The sequence below is a fragment of the Pollicipes pollicipes genome, unplaced genomic scaffold (assembly GCF_011947565.3).
Source record: "Pollicipes pollicipes isolate AB1234 unplaced genomic scaffold, Ppol_2.1 Scaffold_7261;HRSCAF=8764_pilon_pilon_pilon, whole genome shotgun sequence".
Lineage (NCBI taxonomy): Eukaryota > Metazoa > Arthropoda > Thecostraca > Pollicipedomorpha > Pollicipedidae > Pollicipes > Pollicipes pollicipes.
This window is the reverse complement of record NW_023597054.1, coordinates 44,075,854-44,101,416: the sequence shown is the minus strand read 5'-3', so window position 1 is coordinate 44,101,416 and position 25,563 is coordinate 44,075,854. Positions and strand designations below refer to the sequence as shown.

Here is a 25,563-nt window from a genome sequence, read left to right as displayed (position 1 = left end):
GTCCACAGGACCAGAGCATAACACGGACAGCAGCCAATCCTCAGATCCAGACCATAACACGGACAGTAGTAGGTCTACAGAACCAGGACAGCTCACGGACAGCGGCCGGTCCACACCATTAGGGGAGTTCACTGGCGGCAGCCGGCCCATAGAACTGCACTAATTAATTACTAACACAGCATGGGTCAGATTTGTTTCGAAATTACTCTGCACATAACATTCACCCTCCCATCTGCCATGCTTTAAATGCGTCAATGGATAGCGATGAACGGCTCATCTTCTCACGCCATGTCTTTGTGACCAACTTATGCTCTTCAAATCAAGCACCTGCGCGCCAGTCCAGGTGACCACGAATAGGCTCTATCAGTCCACTGAATCGGGTATCTGTAAAGTACCGCGTATGCATTTGCATCGTGGACGTATGCACAAACCAAACACAGTATTAAAGACCCAATTCATATGACAATGTCACGCAGTCCAAAAGTGTGTCGTGCACAATACGAGCGGTGCAGGTTGTGAGGGGAGCAAAATCAGCGTTTTTGGATGTCTGTCATAGATGACTGGGGAGGCAATATGCACTCGCAAGGCTTTCTTTTGTACCGTAGGACGAGCGAAACCTTTACTTGTGAACTTTTATCATTGTGTAATTGATACCAAAGGTGCGAATATGGTGCAGGGTGCGATAATAATAAGGCGCGAAATAAGGTGCGAGTGATACCGAACGCCCCCTCTCATAGCACATACGAATTTGATTTGTAAAATGCACTGAAGTGTCCCCCTCTGTCGAGTTTATTACGCCAAACTGCGCCACTGTTAAAATACCCGAAATTCACTAGCAACGTTGCCTGGCAATTCAGGCCGATCTGGCCACGGACACGGTCAGGTCAGTCGTTTTTAGCTGACACTATTGACGATTAACGACAATTCACAGTTCTGTCAATAGTGACCAACGTAGTGCAAAACGCACATATATTTTGAAAGAATATTTATCAAATTGCACAGCATAACAATCCTGTGTAGTTTGTGTGGCCCAGACTATCTTGACTCGGGCTGCGGCGTTTTGTAGCTGGGATCGTCTTTGCAAAAGGTGGCACTGTCTGTTTTTCGGTCGTTTGCCGGTGTGCCCATTGGTCGGATGGTGTAGAAGTCCGTCAGTGAGTTACGGCACGTACCGTCACGCACACTGTGCACTCAGTTTCAGGTCTTCGTCTGCTCTGTCTCCTGTAAGCTGACATCAGTCCTTAAAGTCTCCAGAACGGACAGGTCTACGGTTGGCACGTGAGACCGCGTGATAGCCTGCAGACGCCAACCTTCAGTTTGACCGGTACGATCGCCCGCCTTCTCCTCCGTCGGCATAAGGCCTTGCTGCGACGCTTGGCAACCGAAGTCTGGGCTTGTTCCCGGTCCGCGTTCTCCATCTCTTTTTTGCGATATAAAAATTGCTCAGTTCCTGTGTTGACGTGAAGAGGTCAAGTGCGATATTGCAAGTTTGCAAAAACGCGTCACCTGATCCACACACTCGCATTTAAACGCTTTGAAAACACATCTATTAAAGTACAACACATCTATTAAAGGTCTGTGTCACAAGCTGCTAAAAACTCCACGGAGTTTTGCACAGAGACCAGTGACTGCACATACGTATCGCCACCTACAGTAATAAGGGCAAATGCTAGGAGCTTCTTTCCGCCTGCTGGAGAAATTCATTTTACACTAAAATATCTCTAAATGTAATACAATGAAGCCAACAATGAAGCCGATGGGACCCATTGCGCGGCGGCCGCCCCGGAAGACCCGCATAGGAGTCGTCCGGGACAATGCAATGGCACCTGCCGGCTCACAGAGCCAGCAAAGTTCACAGCGGCGACCTGGACCACACAGTTAGTTCACAAAGGACAACTGCCACAGGACAATGCTGGCGACCCTATACACACTCACGTACACACACACTACAAAGGGACACGAGACTCTGCTCCACCACAGATCTGACGAACACGTACGCCGTGAACATCTCAGATCTAGACTCACAAATGACCACCGACCCCTAGGCTAGCCTGCAGTTCACAGGCAGCGGATCGCAGCACACGACGGACGCATCGGCAGCGCGAGTCGATGGACCGTGCGAACAGCCCGTCCGGTGAGAGAGCGACGCGGCGCGTGTCGTGCCCCCGTCCGCGGCGTGAGCGGGAGCGGAGCGGTGCGCTACGGGCGGGCAGCGGTGTCGGTCAATACACGATCACGATATGTTGAAACAGCTGTTGTCATGTGGCGGAAGTGTGAGTTCGTGAGGTGACATCGGGCGCGCCCATCACGCAGGTGCGCAACCAGAGCCTTGGCAGGGGTGGGGGCACAGGGTGGACAAAGGGCCCCAAACATCGCCGGATATGGCCCATTTCATAATAAGAGTATGCTTTTCTTTGATATGTTTGCTATTTGTACGTTTTATAACTGGAGTAAAAGCAAGAAGCTACTGCAAGATCAATTCTGCCAGAATTTCACAGTCCTTAAACTGCATAAATGCTTCAAGCATAACTGCTTAAACATAACTGCTTTAAACGACCGCATGAAATGAATCAGCGGCGCTCTTTATCTTACAATGGCCAGTGGACTCATTCTAATCCGATAGAACTCAGAAACTTTGTCAGATGTTTTATCTTGGTTCTATTGACACATTAAATACCACGCGAATGCAGTTTGTAGATCGAAATGGGTCAGCAATTTGTGGTTACACGGCCAAGCCATGCTTGCCTGGAAATGTCCAACATTCAGCCAGCATCGATTAGCAACACACATTATGTATGGTTGGTTTGAACAAACACGGTCGCAAATCTTGGCAACACAAACCTCGACGCCAAGCGTTCCAGTCTTCATATACGTCGCAGCGTCGGCCACGCGGCTCATGCTGAGCCGCAGACAACGGACGGACGAAAATGATGACGCTTCTGAAGGAAGCATCTTTGAGCGCCTTGGAACATTAAATCTTAGAATTAGAAGATGGTCCGGGCATATCCTTTACCTATGCAAATTTTATATTAATAAGAACGAACTGGCCTTTACAACTCCGTGAGGTGGTGCTGGAATCCGGCGGTGGAACTGGAAGAGTAAAGGTAAACATATATTTTTCGTATTGCTGTAACTGTGAACTGTTAACCTATGCAGAGGACAACCTCAAAATTGCAACAAATATACACCCAGTCTAACCCTGATTTTAAAAGACTTTCGTAGCGATAATTTAACAACGGTCGTTCTCGCGCACACGGCACCCGCCGCCTGGTGTCACTTGTAGTGGCCGACGCCAATCGATTTTACGGGAACTGAACCTAGGCCATCGCTGTCCTTGCTTCCGAGATTCCCGGCGCGCAAGCTAAAACCTTTCGACGTCATTTGTTTCACGAGTCGATTCTGTAAAGGAGAGAACGTTCTCTGGTAAGCATGGGATGGCCTTGTTCGTTAACTCACTTCAACCTACTCTATTCAACGCTAATAAGATTCCTTTTTTCTTTCCGGGCATGGGGCCCACTTGAGTAGAACACTAGAGGGCACATTAATGTCCCCGGTAAAGCGCTGAAGCTTGGTCAAACAGCGTGGTGCCTTCCGGCTGCCATTCTGGGGACACAACGCAGAATCCCCTGGTCGATCCGGAGGCCCTTAGAGGGATACATCATAACCACATTGTTTCGCTCCCCGACGCGGAAGGACCTCTGGCCCGCGCAGTTGGTCCCAAATCGACGCAGGAATCCTCATTGACGCAAAAACATCCCTGATGGCCGCAGGATGTCCAATAATTGTCAACTGGACTCCAGTGCTGGAAATGGGTTGGCGGCCTCACCGTTTGGCATTGGGGGCCTTGGCTGACACAACCCTTCCATTGTCTCAATGTGGACGCTCATCGTAATTTCTCAGATTTTCTTTCATTGTGAGATGGTGTCAACCAACGTAAGAGGCCCTCTGCCATTTGGGGTCCCGTCCTCGTTCCTGTTGAGCAAATATTTCCCTGACCCGACTCGTGGCCCTTTGTTGACACAGAACGCCCTGTCAGGCGCCGTGGGTCCCTGACCGATACAGGAGCCCCACGTTGTTGCAAGGGCTCCGACCTATGTTAATCGCGGCCCGGACTTGTCCCTGCTTGAGAAATGGCCGTTCTTCGAGTTTTATCAAATACTGCCTTTGGTTGGCCCGCGCCCCTTGCGAACACGGGACTCTCTATTAGGCGCTATGGGCCCCTGACAGCTACAGGGGCCCGACCAGCGTAAAAAGCTGGCCCCGGCTTAGCAGCTGATTGGGAATTGGGCCCTCAGATCCATACCGACACGGAGCCGACTGGGCGGCACTGATGGTGTCTGACTGACCCAAATAGATCCACATCGACTCAGGGGGTCCCCAATAAGCGCAAAGGGCCCTCTGACTATCATTTGAGGGCCAGTCCCGCAGACCGGGGCCTGGGAATAAGCATCCGACCAGCCCTTCATGCCCTGAGACCCTCCAATGGGGCCCTTCATCGTCGGACCCGGTGGGCCTCAGGCTCTTCGGGCCTCCTCGAACACTTCCTCCGGCCGACTCGGGACCCCGTAGCAGCACAGGACCCCACAGGCGTTGTGGGGCCCTAGTAGACGTTGAAGTCCCGACCAATGTAAACCGCTGGCTCTCGCTTTGTCGCTGGTTGATGCATGGACCCTCAGGCCCATGCCGCCGCGGAGCCGACTGTACAATACTGGCAGTGTCGGACCGACATTAGGCCCTTATCGACTCAGGGGACCCATGATCAGCGCGCAGGGACCTCTGGCTAGCATCAGAGTGTTGGACCTGCGGGCCGAGTCCCTGAATACGACTTGTGGCAGAGCTTTCGGCCCTTCGGGCCCTTAATAGTTGGTCCCGAAAGTCCCGAAGGGCCCCTCGGAGCCTAAAGCGAGGGTATGTGCTCCTGAGCCCCCCCCCCCCCCTGCTTCCGCTACTGGCATCACGAGGTGGTGAGCATGCTGACTCTACCGGGCAGCTGTCAGCGGCGGCCCACAGGGCATACGAAGAAAAGAAAGTCAAGCAATAGATTAACCAGCATCCATCCAAAAGAGTAGGGGAAAATGCTGCGAAGAACTCCCTTGGTGGTGTCTAGGCCTCGTGTAGCCGCCTTAAATGCCGCACAATGTTCTAGGCGCTCAGTTTGTTGTCGGCACGCACCAAGCCCGCGCGGGGCAGTGCGAGATGACCCAGACATAGCAGGAGCCGACAGCGCGCAGTGGGCCACAGCGCTGGCCAGTATAGCAGACATGCTCCAGCGTGAACTCCGATATATTGGCCAATCACACCCGCGCTCATGATGGAATATCAGACAGATACAGGTAGAGCTTTCTCAGCAGGGACGTCATGCCCGCGCCGCGCACGAGCCACCCGGGACGACCTGCAGTAAACACCACAATGGAAACGAAGGGCACAACTGGATCATAAATCAGCTGTCTTTAACCGACGCACTCACACTCGGTACCGATATATTCGCGAGTCGGCGCGCACACGGCTAGGCAACACGAAGCGAACGATCGCTTAGGACCAGACTCGAAAGAAAGCCGAAGGGCCGAGCCCCGTGTGGGCGCCACACGTGGTCAGGGCTGCCAGGCCGTAGTATTTCGTCTGACTAGGTTATGCAGCGCGAGGCAGCGGCGCGCCGAGAACAGCAGGTCCGCTCGGACCACAGGGGCGCCGAACCGCGAGCCGGCCGCCCCGTCGCCACACCTCACCCGCCACCGAATCACAAGCGTCGCTCTCGTTACCGGTCAGCTGGCGCTAAATCACCCCGGCGCCGTGACGTCACGCGATACGTCACCGCCCGCCTACTTACCTCAGTACGGGTAGATATGAAAATAGCGCGTCCCTATACCCAGCCCCGATGCGACCATACAGCGCGGTACACGCCGCCACTTCGCGCCGCGCTGGATGTCAGCACACACCATGCGCGACGGCTGCATGTCCGGAAGGTCGGCGCTCACACGCGACGTAAGCAATCGACGGTGGCGTTGATTAATCACACATATAAGTTCGGTGCATCACACATGCGAAGGCAGCGGTGAGCAGAGAGCTGACTAGCCTGAACGAGAGGCGCAACTAAGAATCGACGGTGCCAACCAAGTCAAGGTGATCGATTTCGTACAGACCGTCTCCTCCTCCCGACGGTGGGGCACACAACAAATCACATGCAAAGAATATACTGTCTGCCCATCCCGCACGGCACCAGAGCGGCCACCGGCATATCCCTCCTCCCCCCCCCCCCCCCCTCACTCCGTCGCCTGGCCACGTCCGAACAGTCCACCTCGCCGTCTGAGGGCAGCGTGACCGCCCGACAGACGGTGGCATGCCGCGGCCCCCACCAGTCAGCTGTCACCTACTCAGGCATCGCACCACGGGCCGACGGAAGCGCGCTGCAGCCAGCACGCGCGCCGCTGCGGGCGAGGCGCGCGCCCAGCCGCCGCTGGAGGAGCCGCCGCCGCCGCTCCGCGTGTCTGCCGAAGGCTACCGCGCCGCGGCACACCGGGCCGCCGGGCGGGGTATGGGAGACGCCTGCTGGAGCGGCCAGCCCCGGCCGCCGGCGCCCGGTTGGGCCGGGCCCGGCTCGCATGGGCCAGCAGCTCATCCGGCGGGAGGGGGCCGCCGACAATCTGTCGGTGCCGGCGAGCGTGCGCCGCCCCAGAACCAGCGCTGCGCACGGCCGGGCCCGACCCAGCGGGCCGCACTGGCCGACTAGCACCACGAGAAGAAGGGCGACTTGTGCTGGAACCGCTGCGTGAATGTGTCGCTGATGGAGCGGAAGCGGGTCTCGCTGTGACCGCCCTTCGCCCTGCAACAGAACGGGGCGGGAGCGTCAAGGCGAGCAGCTGGTGGGCTGCGCCGCGTGCACGTCAGATGTCGGCGCTCAGCGGCACGGAAACGTCGACATAGATGTCGGATGTCGGCGATGTCGGCAGCACAAAGCCGGGAGGACGCGCCAATCAATCGTTCCCGTCTTCCATCCCGACAACAAGCGACGCAGTCAATACAGCTTTGCTGCTACAAACGTTGCTGGAGTTATTGGGGGTTCATGAGCTACGCGTCCTCTTAAAGCGAGAATAACTTTCGGCACTGCTTAGGTAGCTGGTGAAGACTGATATGCCTCTGTGAAAACAAGTGAAGTCCACATTTCTTAGGCAAATTCACTTAGGCAAACGCCGCAAACGACGAACTGAAAACATCGATACGACCACCCTACTGTAGCGTCGTCATCTCAGCTTGAGGGCACGTGGCAAAACATCACGCCGGTCCGGCGCTCCATTAGGTCATATCTCACCCGTCTAACGTTAAGTACATCTCTGACCAGAGCGCTGAGCCGCGCAACACAGTGCTCCCGCTTGAAAGTCACCAGCACACGATCGGCGTTACAGCGCTGGCGAATCCAAGCGGTGGAGACCACGAGGCTGTCCCGCTCCCCCCCCCCCCCCCTCCCAAAAGGCGAAAACAGCCTATCTTCAGGTTCAGGTTTTCCAGCAGTTGTCACCAGATTTGGAGATTGGACCACAACAAACGCGTTGTTCTAAAGCTATGCTTAATCTAGAGATCAGATAACTTATTTCTAGGACTTATTTTCGGGTAACGGCCACAGTACTTGCTAACTTGGAGCCCCAATTTGCGGAGCTGGATCCACACCATGTAGCATTCCAGTCCAGCCGGTGAAGTGCAGCACATGATACCAGCCAGGGATCATTAAGGCTGCCTCTAACGCAGCGCCGCCACAGGAGGGTGACCTCTAGTGACACGCGAGCGCGCGTGTCCTTCTCAGTAAAAGTCCGACGAAGCGCCAGTAGTCACCCATCACGCCAAACGGCCCTGTGCTTCCGCTGAACGTGCGTGACCATCACCCATTGTCGCCGGCACGTCGCACCGTCAGCAAATGCAATACCAAACGATGAAAACTACTTGCGAACAAAAACAATCATCATTTGTTCCAGCAGCGAAATGAAAACGGCTGTAAACAAAGTGCAATGTTAGCGGAATTCGCACAGCTACGGGGACGGAAATTCGAAGCCGTTTCATGTGCCGTGCTCGGCACTCAAACCGAGTTTCAATCGCTTCCCTGAGTGAGCGATACAAATATGTATCTTTCATGTGTGCGACTTTCATGCATGAAATACATGAAATACATGAAATACATACATGACGTCTTGAGTGAACGCACTGGCACCTGACAGGAAGACATACCCCTTATAAACAATTGACCCTTGTAATCAAAAATTATTCGCGGTCGGGAACGCGCGGTGTTCAGGACAGCCTCGATCTGACATATCTGATATCCCATGCAACACATGTGCCATGGTGCTGACCTTACAGAACAAGCAGCAGACCGTGCGTATGCCGTGGTCTGAAGCAACGTCTGTCGTACGCCAACGAGGCCTCCGTATGACATCAGACAAATACACACCACAGCTGCACATCCGTCGATGCCTAGCCTGTACACAGCCCCCACAGTCCCGCTGTCGAGAGCGAGCCCCTACATTACACCCCATCCACCGGGTCAGGAAGCTCGGCCCTATCTGAACAGACCACGACCAACTGTCATAATGAAGAAGCACTCGCGTGTCCACCGTGTCATGTACTTCGTCAGCTATTCTACCAACCCCTGCCAATTACCAACATTTCTCTGCAGCACCGTTCTCCAGGCAACTATCCGAGAAGCTGCGACAAGTAAGATTTTCCGCGGTGGTAGTTAGTGATAGCCTTAAGGATGAAGCTTTGTGCCTGTCAATCGGTGAAATACTGAGACATCTGAAGACGTCCGATTCCCAGATATGAGGGAAAGGGCTGCGAAGGCTTTCGATGCCTGAATATCTGGGATTACATCTGACTTTCATGTACCGCGTTCGTTCTTGCCGACTGAATAGGCGCAGCTAGCATGCCAGCATTATTACCGACGTTTGGGAGCTGTGGCCAACTCGATCCTGTACCAGCGAGGCCAACGCATCGTGATATGACACCCGTAATCATTCCGAAAAACACACACACCGTGCCCAACGTCCATACCGAGCACGTGGCGCTGTCTCACGGCGATTTACGCAAGGGCGCAATGCATGCTGATAACGCGGGGCCTGGGCCCTGTCAATGGCGGCGTTAGAGAGGACTAATTCTGGTACGTGGCGTGTCCGAATACCATCTAATATTAGTGTACCGGCAATCCCGAATGTGACAAGACACCCAGCCATCCAAGAACGATTTGTCTCGTCCCAGCTCCATCGTCCATCATGTCCAGACGGCATGCGCTCTTCATAAGCCGTTGGCTGGCGCGTAAGCATCGGTCGGACATCGAACCCAGGGTTTGGGCCTAATGCAAGGGACGACACCCAGTGCTCGGCCAAAGCCAAGTCCCCACGTCACTGAGACTTCAGACGTGGCTTTCGTAGCCGTCCTTCCCCCTCGAACGTCAGCCCTCCCGCCGCCAGCACCTGTCTGCCCCGGCCGCCGCGGGCAGGGAGAGTGCGGCGGACCGAGCCGGGACGGGTCCGGCCCCACGACTCGTCAGCGGACTCACCTCTCCACCACCACCACCGGCATCTGGACCAGCTGGACGGGACTCTTGCCGTCCTTCAGGGCCTGCGCCAGGTTCAGCATCTGGCCGCGCATCACCGACATCTGGTGCTCGAACAGGTTCTTGTCGAACCCCTTGTCCGTCTGGCGGAGGGCGGCAGGCGATTTCGACATGCTATTTGGTGGACCGTCACACATCAACAGCGAAGTCCCGGACCACATAACGCATGGCGATGTCAATGAGAAGGCCATCTGGGAAAGGTAAGGGAGGGATAAATGGGATGTCGGTTCGATATCCATGCAAAAAAGCCAGAACGCTATTACTATCCGTGCATAGAGTATTCATCACAACCTATTCCCACGGAACATTAGGACACAATATCAGAGACGCGGAGCAATATTCCACAGAACAGGGCATTATTTTTTGCCGACAATTTTTTTGTTTTGTTTGTACATACTTGGTACATACGCGGGGGACGCGGGTAACAGGCAATACAGCCTACACCAGCCCTGTCATCATGAATGGCAATTACCCTGTGGGCTAAGCAGTGATCGCTGATAAACGAATAACCCATTTCGCATGCACGTGACCCGCGCTACCACTTACACGTTTTACGCCTTTAAATTGGGGTCATTGTTCCCGTCCGCCCGCTTATTATGTCCTTCACCGGCTACGTGGTCCATCACGCGCGGCATGGTGGTTCATGCATATCCGCAGACCACTCAATACCGATATACGCAGCTGTGTGCTTGATTTCAGGTATGGGGCGAAGCCAAGCTTTTGGCTTTGAAACAGAGGCCATAGTTCTAACTTTTCTCATAATTCTAACTGTAAACACGTGGCCGGAGCCGAAGTCAGCGGCTTCGAACTTAGGAAACGCAAAGCTAAAGCCAAACCCATCAGCGTAAGTAATGTCACGAGACCGAAGCTGAGTCTGACCCTAGAGGGCAGCGTTGTTTTGCCCAATCCAAACGATATTCCCTGTCGCAAAACTGCATGGGACCGGAGCATACACTGAGGGTTTTGCGGAGCGACTGAGACGAGGTGTCGACAATACGGATGATTTTTTACTGGACTGCCGTCCTGGTCTTGCGCACCATTGGGTACAAATCGTTCCGGACAGTTCATTCTCCAGCTGTCGTCAGTTCTAATCCATGCATTCTTCGTGGCGTCGAAAACATGTGTGGTATATTGAGGTCACAGGGATAGGAGGACTGTTTGAAAGAAGGTAACAGCTGCAATGAAAACAAATCACCATGACATAACCAAAGCCAGCAGTTCAAGATCAGATTAAGCCGAAGACGAAGCCATAACATATAACACAAATGTTCGCTAACAAAGCCAACCGCTCAATGGCGCGAAGCCATGGCCGAGGATGACGCTAACCCAAATCACAGTCACTGCGAAGAATGCCTAGAAGCCAAAGTCTTTGGAAGAAAACCACGTCTTCGCGGAGCCCAGACCGAAGTCGAGGCGGACCTGGTACACATGCCTTCTTGCTGCTTGACATGTTTTGTCAACATAAAGCCACACACCGCTGCAAGCAAGAAAAACCACCGTGGGCGGATTTCATAACACCTGATCAACTTGGACACAACAGGACTGTAGCGGCTTGCTCGCTCCCACCAGTCGATGGCGTCCTACCGCTGCGGTCAGGTCAGCCGCCGGCGGAAAGGAGGTGTGTTTCCCGTTACTGAGGAGCTGTTGCGCATAGGAAGGCGTGTCTCCCGTCACTATAGAGTCACCGCACACAGGAGGGCGTGTCTGCCGTCACTAGAGAGCCACTGCACACAGAAGGGTGTCTCCCATTACCGAAGAACCGCTGCACACAGGAGGGCGTGTCTCCCGTCACTAGAGAGCCGCTGCACACAGGAGGGCGTCTCTCCCGTCACTAGAGAGCCGCTGCACACAGGAGGGTGTGTCTCCCGTTACTACGCAACCACTGTACATAGAAGGGCGTGTCCCCCATTACCGAAGAACCGCTGCACACAGGAGGGCCTGTCTCTCATTACTCGGCAGCCGCTGCACACAGAAGGGCGTGTCTCCCGTCACTCGAGAGCCTCTGCACACAGGAGGGCGTGTCTCCCGTTACTAGAGAACCACTGCACACAGAAGGGCGTGTCTCCCATTACCGAAGAACCGCTGCACACAGGAGGGCGTGTCTCCCGTCACTAGAGCCGCTGCACACAGGAGGGCGTGTCTCTCGTCACTCAAGAGCCGCTGCACAAAGGAGGGCGCGTCTGCCATCACTAGCGAGCCGCTGCACACAGGAGAGCGTGTCTGCCGTCACTAGAGAGCCGCTGCACACACGAAGGCGTGTCTCCCGTTACTAAAGAGCCGCTGCACACAGGAGGGCGTGTCCTGTTACTAGAGAACCACTGCACACAGAAGGGCGTGTCTCCCATTACCGAAGAACCGCTGCACACAGGAGGGCGTGTCTCCCGTCACTAGAGATCCGCTGCATACAGGAGGGTGTGTCTGCCGTCACCAGAGAGCCGCTGCACACAGGAGGGTGTGTCTGCCGTCACTAGAGAGCCGCTGCACACAAGAGAGCGTGCCTGCCGTCACTAGAGAGCCGCCGCACACAGGAGAGCGTATCTCCCATTACCAAAGAACCGCTGCACACACGAGAGCGTGTCTGCCGTCACTAGAGAGCCGCTGCACACAGGAGGTCGGCACATCGCCCGACGCAGCGCCACACCGCACACTGCGTTGTCCAACAGCCCGCCACGCAAACCCACCGAAACAGACCGCATGGCTTTCGGAACCGCACAAAGTCACTAGACGAAAACTACGCAACACCGCCCAACATCAATGGCTATCCGTCGTAGGTGATATGTGTCACCACTTGAACATCTTCCATCTGGGGGCCATCCAATGGGAGCTAACTTGGGTCACGCACCTATATGGCAGATCAAGCTGATAGCCTTCTGCTCAATAGTTTACGATGCATCATGGGGGAGGGGGCGGGGTTCAAGCTAAGTGAATACAAGAAAATAGGTCGATATGCTGTGATACATACGCGTGGAAATATACGAAGGTATGGAGAGACCGTGGGCGCAAGCTCATTGAAAGGGGCGGGACGCCACGGTTCTTCCACTTTTTGCGATATTTTCTGTTAATCACACGGTGCTGAATGAGAAGAATCCTCTTCAAACAGGCAAAAGGGGATTGAACTCTCTCATTTCCACTTTGCATTCATTTTCTTGTCTGGATGGTCCTGTTCTCTGTAGATAACTCGGCCGGATCAGGGCCGACTATGCGAATGTGGTAAGTGCCTTGCTGTGTGATGCGTGCTTGCTTAAAATCGTTCACATGCATGAGTGGTGCCTGACGCGTGGTGCGCGGTATCTATCTAATTGAAATCGTTTGCATGTATAATTGACGCGTGACACGTGATGCCTGTTCACTTGGAATCGCTTGTGTTTAAATGAAGCGTGATGCGCAATGCCTGTTCACTTGAATTTGTTTCCATGTTTGCAAATGATAGACATTTTTGCACATTCGACTTCTCAGTTAGATATGCACTGTAACATAGTAATGGCTGGCGATGCCTCCTTGTTTTATCTCCCCACCCCAATTTTGGTGACCCGTAAAAACTGGCTGGCCGTAAAAAGGAAAGAAAAACTGAAAAATGGAGTAGGATCGGGACGCAATTTTAAATTTACTGCTGTCATTCGTTTCGGTAAAGGCATGTTGCCAAATATCAGCGCATCTATTTCTCCATTGTCCCGGTTTTTCTACGAGGAATAAGCCTATTACTACTGGCTTATCTATAAGCTCAAATTACGGTATATCGATTGATCCTTCCCAAAGGATGGATCATCCCAAAGGACTGTTACAATCTAGATGCTAAAAGACCGTCGCTTGGACTCACAACTAACGACGCCACAAAAAAGACACCAAGCCACACACAATCAATCAGCCTTCAAAACTTTTTGGCTATCTTCCGTACCCAACAACGGTCATTTCCGGTCGGACCAGATCAGGTTAGGTCAGGTCAAGCCCAATCCGCTTCGGTTTAGTCCCGTCTGGTCCAGACTGGGTCAGATAATACCGGTGCCTGCCGGTCCCGTAACGCCAGACCAGAACACGTCTGGTCAAGACCACCCGACTGATTTGTTGGCAATCAACACAGAGGGCTAATGCGCCAACGAGCCACGCGCTCCACACACCCGTGTCACCGCGGCACGCGCGTCACACACATCGGACATTCCCACCCGACGGCGCGTGACTCGTGAGTCACGCCCTGGCACTGTCATGGCCACACGGACGCGCTGCCGGCGCCGGGCGAGCCGTCCGTGCCCCACACTCAAAACCAGGCCGGCCGGGCTCGGCTCGGCTCGGCTCGGCTCGGCGGCGCCAGCCCTCCGCCGAGCAGGCGACGCAGCGGGCCGCATCGGCCCGGTGACGTCACCCAGCTCGTGACGGGCCCGGCGCGGTGCGGAGCGATCTGGCGCGAGCCGGCCGGCGGAGGCGGCGGCGGCGGGGCGGGGAGCGCCAGCCGGCGGCGCGCTCCGCCGTCACGACAGGCTCAGTGTCGGCGGCGGCTGACGACGGCGCACGATCCCCTCAACCCTCCTCCCCCCCCCCCCCCAGACCGGCGCCGGTCCCAGCTGTCCCCAGCGGCTGATTAGCTCGAACGGATCAACGACGGACCACCCATCGATTTCGCATCCGGTGCACCCAAGTGACGTGGCAGGTAAGGCTATGATCCTGGGCCCCTTATCCATACCGCGAATCAATAACAATAAGATGGAGGCGGAGCTTACGCTCACAAAGGAACGCTTGCTCCAGCAACTGGACCGAAAGCGCTTTTTAGCCCGAACGCTATAGCACCCATGGCACGGGTGGCGCCGCAGACACGCGAAATCGAAAGTGGCTCGACTGCGGCTCAATAGCCACAAACAAACGAAAGACATGTGCAACCGCAGCCCGGTGCTCCGGCCTTGACCGGGGTCACTATCAACCCCGGCCTGATTGGATTGGCAGCCGGGCGGGCCCGCCCCAGGCCGGGCGGAGCGCAGCCGACCGCCCCCCCCCCCCCCCCCCCTCCTCCTCCTCCGCCTACTGACCTTCAACAGCCGATACAGCTGGTCGCACAGGTCCTGCACGAAGTTCATGTCCGAGATGAGCGGCAACACGTGGTCGCGCGTCTGCGTGGAGAAGGGCCGCTTGGCCCAGGAGAGCCACGCCCAGTGGTACGGGTAGGCACGCCACGAGTCCGGGTGCTTGAACGGGAACGCCAGGCCGTTGTCGATGGCGGCGACGCGGATGACGGGCCGGCTGGGGCCGCCGCCGTCTCCCGACTGAAGGCGGGTCACCAGGTCACGGACCCAACCACCACACCAAGGTCACGGGATAGGTACCGGGCGACCACACCGAAGTCATGGGGTAAGGTGCCGGGCCACCGCACCGAGGTCACGATCCCAACCACCATACCGAGGTCACGGGGTAAGGTACCGGGCCACCACGCCGAGGTCACCAGGTGACGGTTACGCAGGTCACGAGTTCACGCAAGGGACCACCACACAGGGTAAAGCCTACAGTAAAGCCTACAGTAAAGACCACAATGTTATCGCCACTTCACTAACATGACACTTCGGATCCAGTGCCTCCAATACGGCCAACCACAACAGAGCCAGCTCCAGCCCGCCAACACCGCGCCTCCGGCTCCACCGCAGACCTTTCCGTCGGGATGCCAGCCCTCACCTGCTGCTCATCCGGCCGGATGTACTTGATGAGCCAGTTGTCGTTGCCGCGGTCCGTGTTGCGGATGATGTAGTCGAGCGTCACCAGTCGCTCGAACTGCAGCTGGAACTCGGTCTGCAGCTCGTCCGAGAGGGGCTCCTGCTCGAACCGCCGCAGCCAGAAGTCGGCGTCCCTGTAGCCCTCCACGAACAGCTGGAACGAGCCCACCTGGAACGGGCCGGCGCCGGCTACGTCACCAGGTCGCGTGGCCGATCCGCCACGGTCTCGCGGAAGACCTGAAACCCGCTATGCACGCGCGGTTTAAAAAGGCTACTGAAAGAGGCCACGAAGGAAAGGAGTGTCTAGTACAGGGCAAGCCACGACAGTCACGCATTTAGAACACGGCTGCTTTGCTGGGAAATGTTCCAGAACGCGCCACTCACAGTAATGAACATGCCATGCAATATGCATTCCTGCCAGCTCGCCGGTTTAATACGCTTTCTGATGGGAAGTGACAGCGGCTCAGTCGTGCGCGAGACGCACCGGACAACATTGCCAAACAATGGGCGAGCCGGACCCCTCCCATTAGCACCCCGCGCCTGTCCGGGCGCACGCCGTCGGGCGAGGACGACCGGTACCTTGGGAGGGAGGCCCAGCCTGTGGAACTTCCTGCCCACTTTGGGGAACCTTTCGGAGACCAGCTGCTTCACCCGAGCCTTCTCCCTGTCGATCCTGGTGTAGTTGAACGTGTCGCTGGCCAGCTTCACCATCTGCGGCACACGATAAGCGGTCTTCAGACGTGTCATGTCGGTACGTCGGACGGACGTACAATTCTCCCAGGACCGCGTGTGTGATGGGGACTCTGCGACGTACTCAGCCGCTGAGGCTAAATAACGCCGCCCGCCTCTCGCCCTGGCAGGAGGGGCGGGGAAATCTAACGGGAAATCGAGCCCCGTGCCTCTGGATTCACAGACGCGAAGCTTAACCACTACGCTATCGGCATGCTGGTCTCCCACGACCACAGCCGGCCTGCTTAACGGGGTACGTCACGTCACGTGCGCTACACCACAGCACACCGAACACACAGTGAACACGCAGAAACCGGATGACATCCGAGACTCATTCGGGACAGTGACGGCACAACGAACAACATCTTGGAAGCCGCGCTGCGTCATAACAAGTCGGAAGCTACCCTGGAGCCTACTCTGCCGGACGCGACTAGTGTTCACGTGTTCACAACCACGCATGAAATACAACATTTCGACCATTCGAACGACACACTGACGAACAATCAGCCTCAACCGACGAACTACGATCCTACCATAATGGCTTCATGACCTATTCCTGGCGAGGTTACAAGCCCGAGAGCACTATACGACATAAACGTACGCTCATTAATGCATCGTAAACGCATGGCAGCAGTTATGCCACTCATGCTAATCACAATATCTCTTTGAGAGACGACAACGCTTGCCGATGACATCATATCATTAAACATTCAACTAAGCCAACAGAGGGCGAACCCCATTCCTGGAAACAGGACTATTCGCTGCTTACCCGGCGAAATTCAAGAGAATAACGCCCTAAATGGTGTCAGTCTGTCACCACCTTCTGACAGCCAAGTCACCGCTCCTCGCACCACGAGCACACATCAGGCGCCACCACACGTCACGTAAGCGCCTGCTCCCCGCGGCCTCGATCGCCCCGCCCCGCCCCGACCCGCACCTTGGTTTTCGGCACGACGTTGAGCGCCAGCTTCTGGTCGACCAGGCTGGCGCCGGCTTCGGAGAGGTAGCCCTGGTTGGGCACCAGGCACGAGCGGCCGAAGCAGCAGGGACAGCACAGCTTGTGCATCCACTTGGTCCACTTGGGGTTCAGCCGGCCGTACGGCTCCTCGTCCTTGGGCTTGAACACGGCAATCGTCTTCTGCAAACGGACGGCCCCCGGCGCCGTTAGTGACGGGAACAGCTGCTCTAAATAACCATGCGCGCGCGCTGACAGCAAGCGGGACCGGCCGTAGGCACGCCCTCAAGTGTCAGAGTGCACCGGTTCAGAACACGCCTCTGCGTTTCTGCAGTCACACACAGCATGCGGGCAGTCTGACAGAAGTGCTGCGTTGTTTCCACGCTGCTCCAGACAGAGATGATACAATGCCTGAGCAAGTCTCCTGTAGTCATAACAGCCTGTACACGCCCGACGCCCCGTCTTCCGGCGGCAGCCGGGGCGCCCCGTCCACACGGTGTCGACACCAGTCCGGTGCCTCTGACCAGGCGCGGGGAGGGTTCAGTTTCGCGTTGGGGCGACCGAGGATGCGCCTGGACCGAGCCAGACGAGATATAACTTAAGTGCCATCGCTATCAGCTATGCTGATAGCTGTCGTGTTTGGACACTTCTTGGCACGACATTCCTAGGTCTAAACACAACTGTCCAGGATACTGAAACTGTGCCGCACGGTGACTACGTTTACAGCGTTTCTTATGACATTCCCCACATCCTCATGACACTTCTCTCATACATCATCTCTCACTCCCTCCCGTACAACAGCAGGGGCGGCTGACGGCTCACGTTTTCCGGATTTTTCACGAAGTAGCTGCCACTGGAGCCCTGGAAGATGCGCTCCGGGTAGATGCCGTTCTCGACGGCCATTTCGGCCTGGCGCACCAGGTCCGTGAACTCGCCGTCATCTGAAACGTGCGCACGTGCCATCACGCACGCGCGGCACACCGGGTCGTTGACCTCCTGCCACACGCATACTCACACCCTCACGCCCGGACGTCAGCAGCGGCCCTGCAGCCCGCACGCAGCCGCACGAGCGGCGATGGCTCGCGGCAGGAGGCCACACACCGGCTCACTCAGGTGTGAGCCGGAGGATCTCTGCAGCGCGCTCCCATAGGCTAGTGTGTAACCTTACCCAGCTGGGCGCGCATGCAACACGTGCCAAAGCGCGCATTTCACAGATGGCTGAGACCTTGTCCTTGAACCCGACAGCCAACGTACGAACACATCGGGTAAGTATTACACTAACGTGGTTGTACGGAATGACCAGAGCAAGGATAAATACAATGCCAAACGACTCCTGCAACTCATCATTCCATCTTTGCACAAAGCAGCATAACTGTAGCACTACACACCTACAACCATTCTCATGACAACTGACAGAGTAGTCCCGAGCTCATGCATTCACACATAGCATCGCGGACAAATCGGGCACCAATTTGTCTGCGGTGCCGCGATGGTCAGTGTTCCTAAGATCCAACACCTTGGACAGAAACCGGCTCCTACCGAGCGCCTGGGCGAGTGCAGCACCGTGCCGTGTGTCAGAGACCAGGCGGGCCCAGCCCGGCCGCGGCACACCCTCTGACGCTCACCGGGCCAGTGATTGAAGGTGTAGTCGTAGTCCATGCCGCCGAGCAGCGGCTGGTTTTCGCGTCCCGGCCGCGGCGAGCCCAGCTTGATGAAGGACGGCCCGAAGGCGACGTCAGGCAGCAGCGGCTCGTTAGAGGCGGCGCTCGTGTTCGAGGCGGTCGACTCGGTGCGCTGTCGTTCCTCTGCGTTCGTGGACAGCTCGATGCACGGCGCCTGGCTCTGGTCCATGCCGCGTCACCGAGCGCCGGCTACCATTGCCGGCCGGCGAGCAGCCTGCGGACGGACGTACGAGCCGGTTCAGCGTGCGGTGGCCGGTGGCACAACGGGCGCCAGGCAGAACGGCAGCGACGGCACGGCGGAACACATGGGGCAGACCGCCCAATGCTCTCTATCTGATGGACATGGAAAACACCAGGAATGACAATGTAACTGTGCTATCATGGAAAGTGTTGTTTTAGTGTTCAATATATTTGCTGAGCTGAATGTTCTGTTGCTTTTACAATTTCAAATGCAGGAGTACCAGCACACATGAACACATACACACAAATGCAACAAAGCATTTAGCATAGCAGCCCTTTAGAAGGTGATATCCAAATAAGAAACACAAGAAGTAATTAATATACCTCATACCAGCTTTTCACAATAAAAACTCAGCTACATGCTGCTAGTTGGTCAAAGTATAACCAATGCCTTAGTTAATAAGTACAAAAACATCAGTCCTGCAGTATTAAACCTGGTAACATACTATGGGTTTCAGGAAAACCACCAGATTGCAGGCAAAGACAGTCCAACACTGGCCAATACATCCACATCACAGCTATTAATACATGTGTTTCAATGTTTTAGTGAGAGACATGGGAAGGAGTCAAAAACCAATACTGATTTGTCCTAATCTAGGGCACCGACATGATTTCTCCTTAAACATTATACCTTGTATTGATGATAAACATTATAACTTGCATTGATAATAAATTGATTGCATTGATTGTCAAAAACCAATACTGATTCATCATAATCTAGGGCACCAACATTTCTCCTTACACATTATACCTTGTATTGATGACAAACATTATACCTTGTATTGATGATAAACCAAATATACATCCTCTATGCTCTTCTCAATCAAATTTCCTGTGTTAAAGCTAGAAAATGAGTGGCATAACTGAGACATACATGAGTATGTGGATGCAACAGTTACTTTCTATAACAGGCATATGCTAGCATATCTATGGACATGAGTGACATATGGACCAAGTGCCACTGGACTTGCATGAGCATCACATTCACTACTTTGCATGCTTGCTGCTGGTTAAAATGATCATCTCCCATCAAGTGCTAACAGTGGTTAGAAAGCAGTAGGAGACAGTCATCACATGATATGACCACACTGGTGGTCTGAACAGATCAATGTTTGCATTACCTTGAGGTGTTAATGCTCCTAATCCCAAACCTTATCATAGAGATAACAAATATTATATCTTAGCACAATCTTTATATCAAATGATGCAGACAAAGTAAATGTAAGTAACACAACATATGCCTGATAACACTCTTCAATCCATCCAAGAGAAATTCATAATTTGCTGAACTAAAGAAACTACACATTCATGTCCGGCTTAACCCAGTCATATCCAGTCCATTCATCACAAAAAAATATCTCATGCTGATAAAAAGTGGTCTTCAAAAGACAGGGTGGTATTAAGAGAGCATATTGTATAACAACTAAAATATGTCATGGAAGTGCTCAACAATTCCAGCCCCATAAAGCTCACAATCACCTGTAAAATCTCTATCAAACTTCCATTCTGATTTCATTTGGTACTTGTCATTTAACAAGACTTTTTGATATGACAGGAGTCAGCCATTATCCACATGATAAATTCTTATGTTTCTTACAATTTCATATGCATCCCTTAAGACTTTTGAGACTGCATTTAACTCCATTAAATACAACAGCACACAACAGCCATCAAAAGTAGTTAACACTGCTTCGAGAATTGTAATGTCGATGCAGCATATGAATTTTCTGGCACAAATGTCTTGAATTTTATGTCATCCTCAATGCTCACATTCAGCATCAACAAAACAATGCAAATAGTCAGCTCAATTTAAAAACACTTGATACCAAAACGCAGGTGAAATTAGATACCAGTTAAACAGCAGGCTATCTACAAAATCCTCCTCTACTTTGTAGGTTCCAGCCTTAAATCCGCCATACTTTCTACGTGGGCACGACAATCACCTACATCACTGCGGCATAGATCACGCATGCACCAGGTAAGGAACACGCTGGTCTGAAAAACCTTCATACCTCAAATTATGACAGAAAATCAGGCGATGCAGCTAGTGAATATTCCTAACTTAACACGCAACCACGTCCGCTCCCCCACACACTCCCCTGAAATCCTCGCAATAAATGGTGACTCTCCTATTGACATCAAGGTTTCGTGTCATCAAGGGTTCAACAAAAGTGTTTACCGGCTATGATGATCAGCTTGGGCTCTGGTTGCGACTTGCATGATAAATTTCTCTTAATACTATATTTTGTGTAAATAAACATTTGACTTTTAATAAAAAAGATGAATTTAACTAAAAATGTGCCATTTTTATCATAAAATAAAACATTAAATATCCCATTATGACATTTACATCATAAACACACCTCAAGGATGGTACCTTATTTCAGTACAGCTCGCGCTGCTGGAGACAAAGGCGGCCAATGCGGCACAGAATTGTCTCACTTTTATGGATCCTGGGGCCGCGGCCTGTGAGTGTTGACATCGTTGTGGGGTGGGGGTCGAGAGGGTGGCGGCGGATACGGGGGGATAGATTGTTGAAAGTTCTGTCAAGGCCGGCAGCTAGTAGTGCAGCTATCGATAGGCATTCCGGAAAGTCGTTCAGATCAACTCGTTCGGGTAACGTCGCTAATTGGACGCTAGCAAGTTGGTTTCTGATGTTTGGCGTGGCGAGGTGCCTCGGCGTGTTCACAGTAGTATTTGGGCTATCGCTCGAATGCCTGCTTCAGTAAGATCTCATTCAGCAAACCTGTCGCTGGGTCATTGCTCATAGAATTACAGAGCTAGTTGCTCATGTGAGACAAACAAACTCAAACCAGGTCCAGCTAGCCAGAGTCAAGCAACAGTGGAGTGGAAGAGCACAATGTTCATGTGCTGATGTCTTCTTTTGTGCACAGTCCATGTGCCTGGATGCTGTGTATTAGCCCAAGAAATCTCCAAACATCAGTGTAACAGCCTCAGGTAAGCATATGCTTTTATGTATTTACCCTTCTATTCCTTGCGGTATCAGCATCCATGCTTCCAATCATCCATGCTTCCAACCATCCATGCTTCCATGCATGCAATCCAGTGTGTATGCTTTGTTTACAAATTGGTGCATCTTCATTCCAAATGGAGCTTTTTCTACAGTGGTTAAGCTGCTTGTCTGGTAAGCCTACATGTAAGCACTTGGTTTGTCTGGTTTGGTTTGTCTGGTTTGTCTGTTTGCAATTGGCTTGCCTGGCAAGATTCTGTGCAGTGTCAACCTTTCCTGCCAGGGAAAGAGGCAGGCAACACCATATACCCTCAGCTACTAGTATGTTGTAAAGCATAAGCTTTACTTAAGCTTTAAGCTTAACAATGTTCTAACCGGATTCAGTCACAACATTATGGGCATATTGCATATTCTGCTGTGTATTTTTTTAAAATCTCTTCAGCCATCATAGAACATATTTTTCAGTGCCTTATCAAGGTCTGCACTAAAATGTGAGAAATATTTTGTAGAGAATGTAAACCATGCATCCAAAATATTTTTGGAGGTAAAGCTTATTATTCAATATCAGAACAAGGCTCAGAGGCTCAGGGGATGGGACCAGGAGTGTGATAAGTGAGGATACACAAAATGTTTGTCATCTTAGCAATCATTGTTGTTGGGGTTTTAAAATGCACCCAGCTGCTGAGGCTATGTGGTGTCACCTGCCTCTCACCCTTGCAGGAAGGGCAGGCATTGCAGAGAATCAGGCCCAGTACCCCTGGTTTTCCAGACACATGGGGGTTAACACAGACATGGTAACCATTGCACTACTGGTGCGCAACATCTTGGCAATAGTTGCATGCAGTTTTCACTGATGAAGGATGCTTTTAAGGATGCTCTTAAGGATGAAGGATACTCTTAGCCAGGTGGCCATCCTCCCAAGATCCTCAAGCTCAACATCAAGGATAGATTTGTGGAGCATTTGATGCCATCCTACCCACTTGCAAGCATCACATCAGAGCAAGCATGCCAGCATTTTATCATGAGATGTCAACAAGTGCTATGCTACTAAAAAGTTCTCAACTCTCCTTGGCTCTCAGCCAACATTGGTGTATGGTGGGCATTGGTATTGGGCTCAGATCTCCTGGTCCTTTTTGACTTGCATGCCAGGCTTGTATGCTTGACAGAGATGCTTGCCGAGGGTCAAAGGTCTTGGGCAGTGTGGTAATGAAAGCGGACAGTGCGCTACTTGAGAAGGACCCAGCATCATGAATGCCTGGTTCGGTATGTGGTAGCGTCCATTGGACGAAGGCTTGGAGCACGCATGCTGTTTCACATGACAACATGGAACTCCCACCAGGTGTGCTCAATGAGGAGTGTCCAGTTTGATCAGTCAACCACTGGGAAACATCTGGGAATCCATGTAGGCTCTGACCTGCAACTTCCGGAGCTGATGGCTGCGGTGGCCGCGGCAGACGCCAGGTCTACGCAGACCCTGTCATTGTTCCTTCCAGAGTGCGGACTCGTGACGCTATATGCTGTGTCTGTCTCTAGGCTTCTAGACCCTCGTGCGATGTTATCACGAGTACGGCAGCGCAGTCTGGGTCCCATCTACCGTGCGGATCAGGGGCTGCTCGACCTGATCCAAGTGCAGGCAACTAGAGGGGCCCCCATCACAAGCACGAACCGATCCTCGAGAGACGGCTACGCTCACTGTACTTACTGTCCCGCCGCTGTAGGGGACATTGTGAAGGCATGGTGTGCAAAGGTAGAACTACAGATCCCCCAGAACCAGTTCATAAAGCTTTGGCACATGGAACGCAGTTTTTTTTTAGGGAACGCGACGCGCGTCGTCACGCTTCTTTTAAAGATTGCTGCATTGGCCATGTAAGTGCTCATGTGACGTGGTGCAACCGGGACTCGAACCCGAACCCCGTACGTGGGAGTTCATGGCGCTTGTACTTGTTTCATGGATACAGTGCTCTGGTAGCCGAAGCAGCCCGTTGTGTTATTGTAAACCATTGTATGAGCTGGTGAAACACATCGCACATGTTACTCCAGGATAGTTGGGAAAGATAAAATTTGCCACAGGTGTCTAAAGCCCGATAAGGTTCACAGGTGTGGCGAGTAAAACTAGCACACTTTGCTCAATAGTGCTGGTGCCGTAAGGCCAAGTGGCGCTTCCAAATTCCAAATACCACAAGGTGTTAAGCACAGTTTATGCTCCGTTCCGTTCCGCACTCGCTGGAAACAGCGGGCGAGTGGTGCTGTATGTCGACTCGAGACCGGACCGGCAGGGCGCCGCGTGTCCTCCCCATGGTAACAGTCAGCGGAAGCGGCCTCCTCGCGGGACACGGCGCCCCGGCCGGCCGGGACGCATGGCAACCGGCTGCCAGTCAGGAAGTGAGGACTGACGGCCGCTTGGTCAGGAAGCGTGACGCTGGTATTAAAGCATCGTGCCGTGCCTGAAACGGATCCAAACGGGCGGAAATTAAACAGAACCGCGGGATAAGGAAAACATCAGCGACGTTTTCCAAGAAATCTAACCGGAGATACGAAATCGGGTACCTGTCCGAAACATAAGATAAAGTAAGTTAAGGTCTTTATAGTTCCCTTCATTAATGGCTGCCAAGCCCAAGAGTCCTGGGGGAAGTCGGGTTCCGTTTGCCTTTATTGCGGTAGATGTGCTCATTGTGTCCAGTGTTTTGCACATGTAAATGGTCACAATTTCGAACTCAAGTTATTCGTTGTCATCATAACGTGTACCATTATGCTGTAACACCCAGATTTATCTTGGGCTCTCGTTGATCAGGTAGACACAGACATGGATGGTCTTTGGATCTGTAGGCTTTTAATGCTGGGAACATTAAATTCACATGATTTGTAATGTTTTTTTTTGTGTAGCATCTTCCCTGAAACCCACCGTGTCATGCTTGACTACGCCAGCCATTCTTCCAATCTCCAACCGGTTTTGTATTCTCCCCTCACCTCATCCAACTGACTTGCGGGCTCGTTCGGTCTCCGTAGGCCAGCAGTCTCTCCCGGTAGCCGAAATGACATGTGTAGACATCTTCGCCTATAACTTTTCTGTCTTTCCCTTGCATTGTCTTGGGCCATCCGTACTGCAGGGCCCCCAGACATGATTTGTTTGTTCCAGGTGTCATCAAACATTTGGTTGGTGAAATCTGCGCTTCCCCGGCTTTTGCTTCCAACTGTATTGGAAACTGACCTGTTGCTGGTTTATGCCGCTAAGCCGTGGACGACTTTCGATGTGATGTTCATACGCGGCGAAGGTCACGCTGCACCCACACTGTCCGCCTTCCAATCAGGTTTGAGCTGCGTGCGTGACGGTTTTCAAATGAGCCGTGGTCATCACTTCTCTTCGTGAACCGCAATCACCAATGAGTGGAAAAACAATGATGGCTGGTATGGTGATCCGTTGCAGCCGCCTTCCAAACAGCGTAGCCCTTGTCCGGTCCCGCCAGTGCTGAATAGCGGTGTTTGACTCGCGGTCGATGTGTTGACTCCCTGGTGGCCGCCATAAGCGGGCGCATCTGGCTCCGGTCGGGCGGTGCCGGGCCGCGCCGATCCTACTGTCCAGCTCTCACCGGTGACTGCCAGCGGCCGTCCGGCTCCTCCATCGGTAGCGCCGTCACCGGGCCCCTGCCGTGAGCGGGCGCGTCACCGGGCCCCTGCCCGTGAGCGGGACGCTTGCCACGGGC

General features: G+C 53.5%; 1 protein-coding gene and 1 pseudogene across 1 annotated transcript; one reads left to right on the top strand and one right to left on the bottom strand.

Annotated features, from left to right (window-relative positions):
* Positions 1-6,628: 6,628 nt before the first annotated feature.
* On the bottom strand, positions 6,629-21,004 carry LOC119112120 (phosphatidylinositol 4-kinase type 2-beta). Its single transcript, XM_037236151.1, has 9 exons — positions 20,904-21,004; positions 18,595-18,865; positions 17,792-17,910; positions 16,952-17,152; positions 15,865-15,996; positions 15,248-15,454; positions 14,611-14,844; positions 9,539-9,678; positions 6,629-6,820 (listed from the first exon to the last, which is right to left on the bottom strand). The coding sequence occupies exons 2-9, from the start codon at positions 18,818-18,820 to the stop codon at positions 6,724-6,726; spliced, it is 1,356 nt and encodes a 451-aa protein (XP_037092046.1). The 5' UTR covers positions 18,821-18,865; positions 20,904-21,004; the 3' UTR covers positions 6,629-6,723.
* Positions 21,005-21,307: 303 nt separating this feature from the next.
* The window catches only part of LOC119111496 (rho GTPase-activating protein 39-like), a 45,696-nt pseudogene continuing 41,440 nt past the window's right edge, over positions 21,308-25,563 (top strand).

What these genes read in the sequence shown, in the direction of transcription:
- LOC119112120 (XM_037236151.1), bottom strand. Translation starts at nt 18,820, where the DNA reads ATGGACCAGAGCCAGGCGCCGTGCATCGAGCTGTCCACGAACGCAGAG. An exon ending in CACCTTCAATCACTGGCCCG is followed by an intron (nt 17,911 to 18,594) that starts GTGAGCGTCAGA and finishes CGCACGTTTCAG; the next exon opens with ATGACGGCGAGTTCACGGAC. An exon ending in GGCTGGGCCTCCCTCCCAAG is followed by an intron (nt 15,455 to 15,864) that starts GTACCGGTCGTC and finishes GGCCCGTTCCAG; the next exon opens with GTGGGCTCGTTCCAGCTGTT.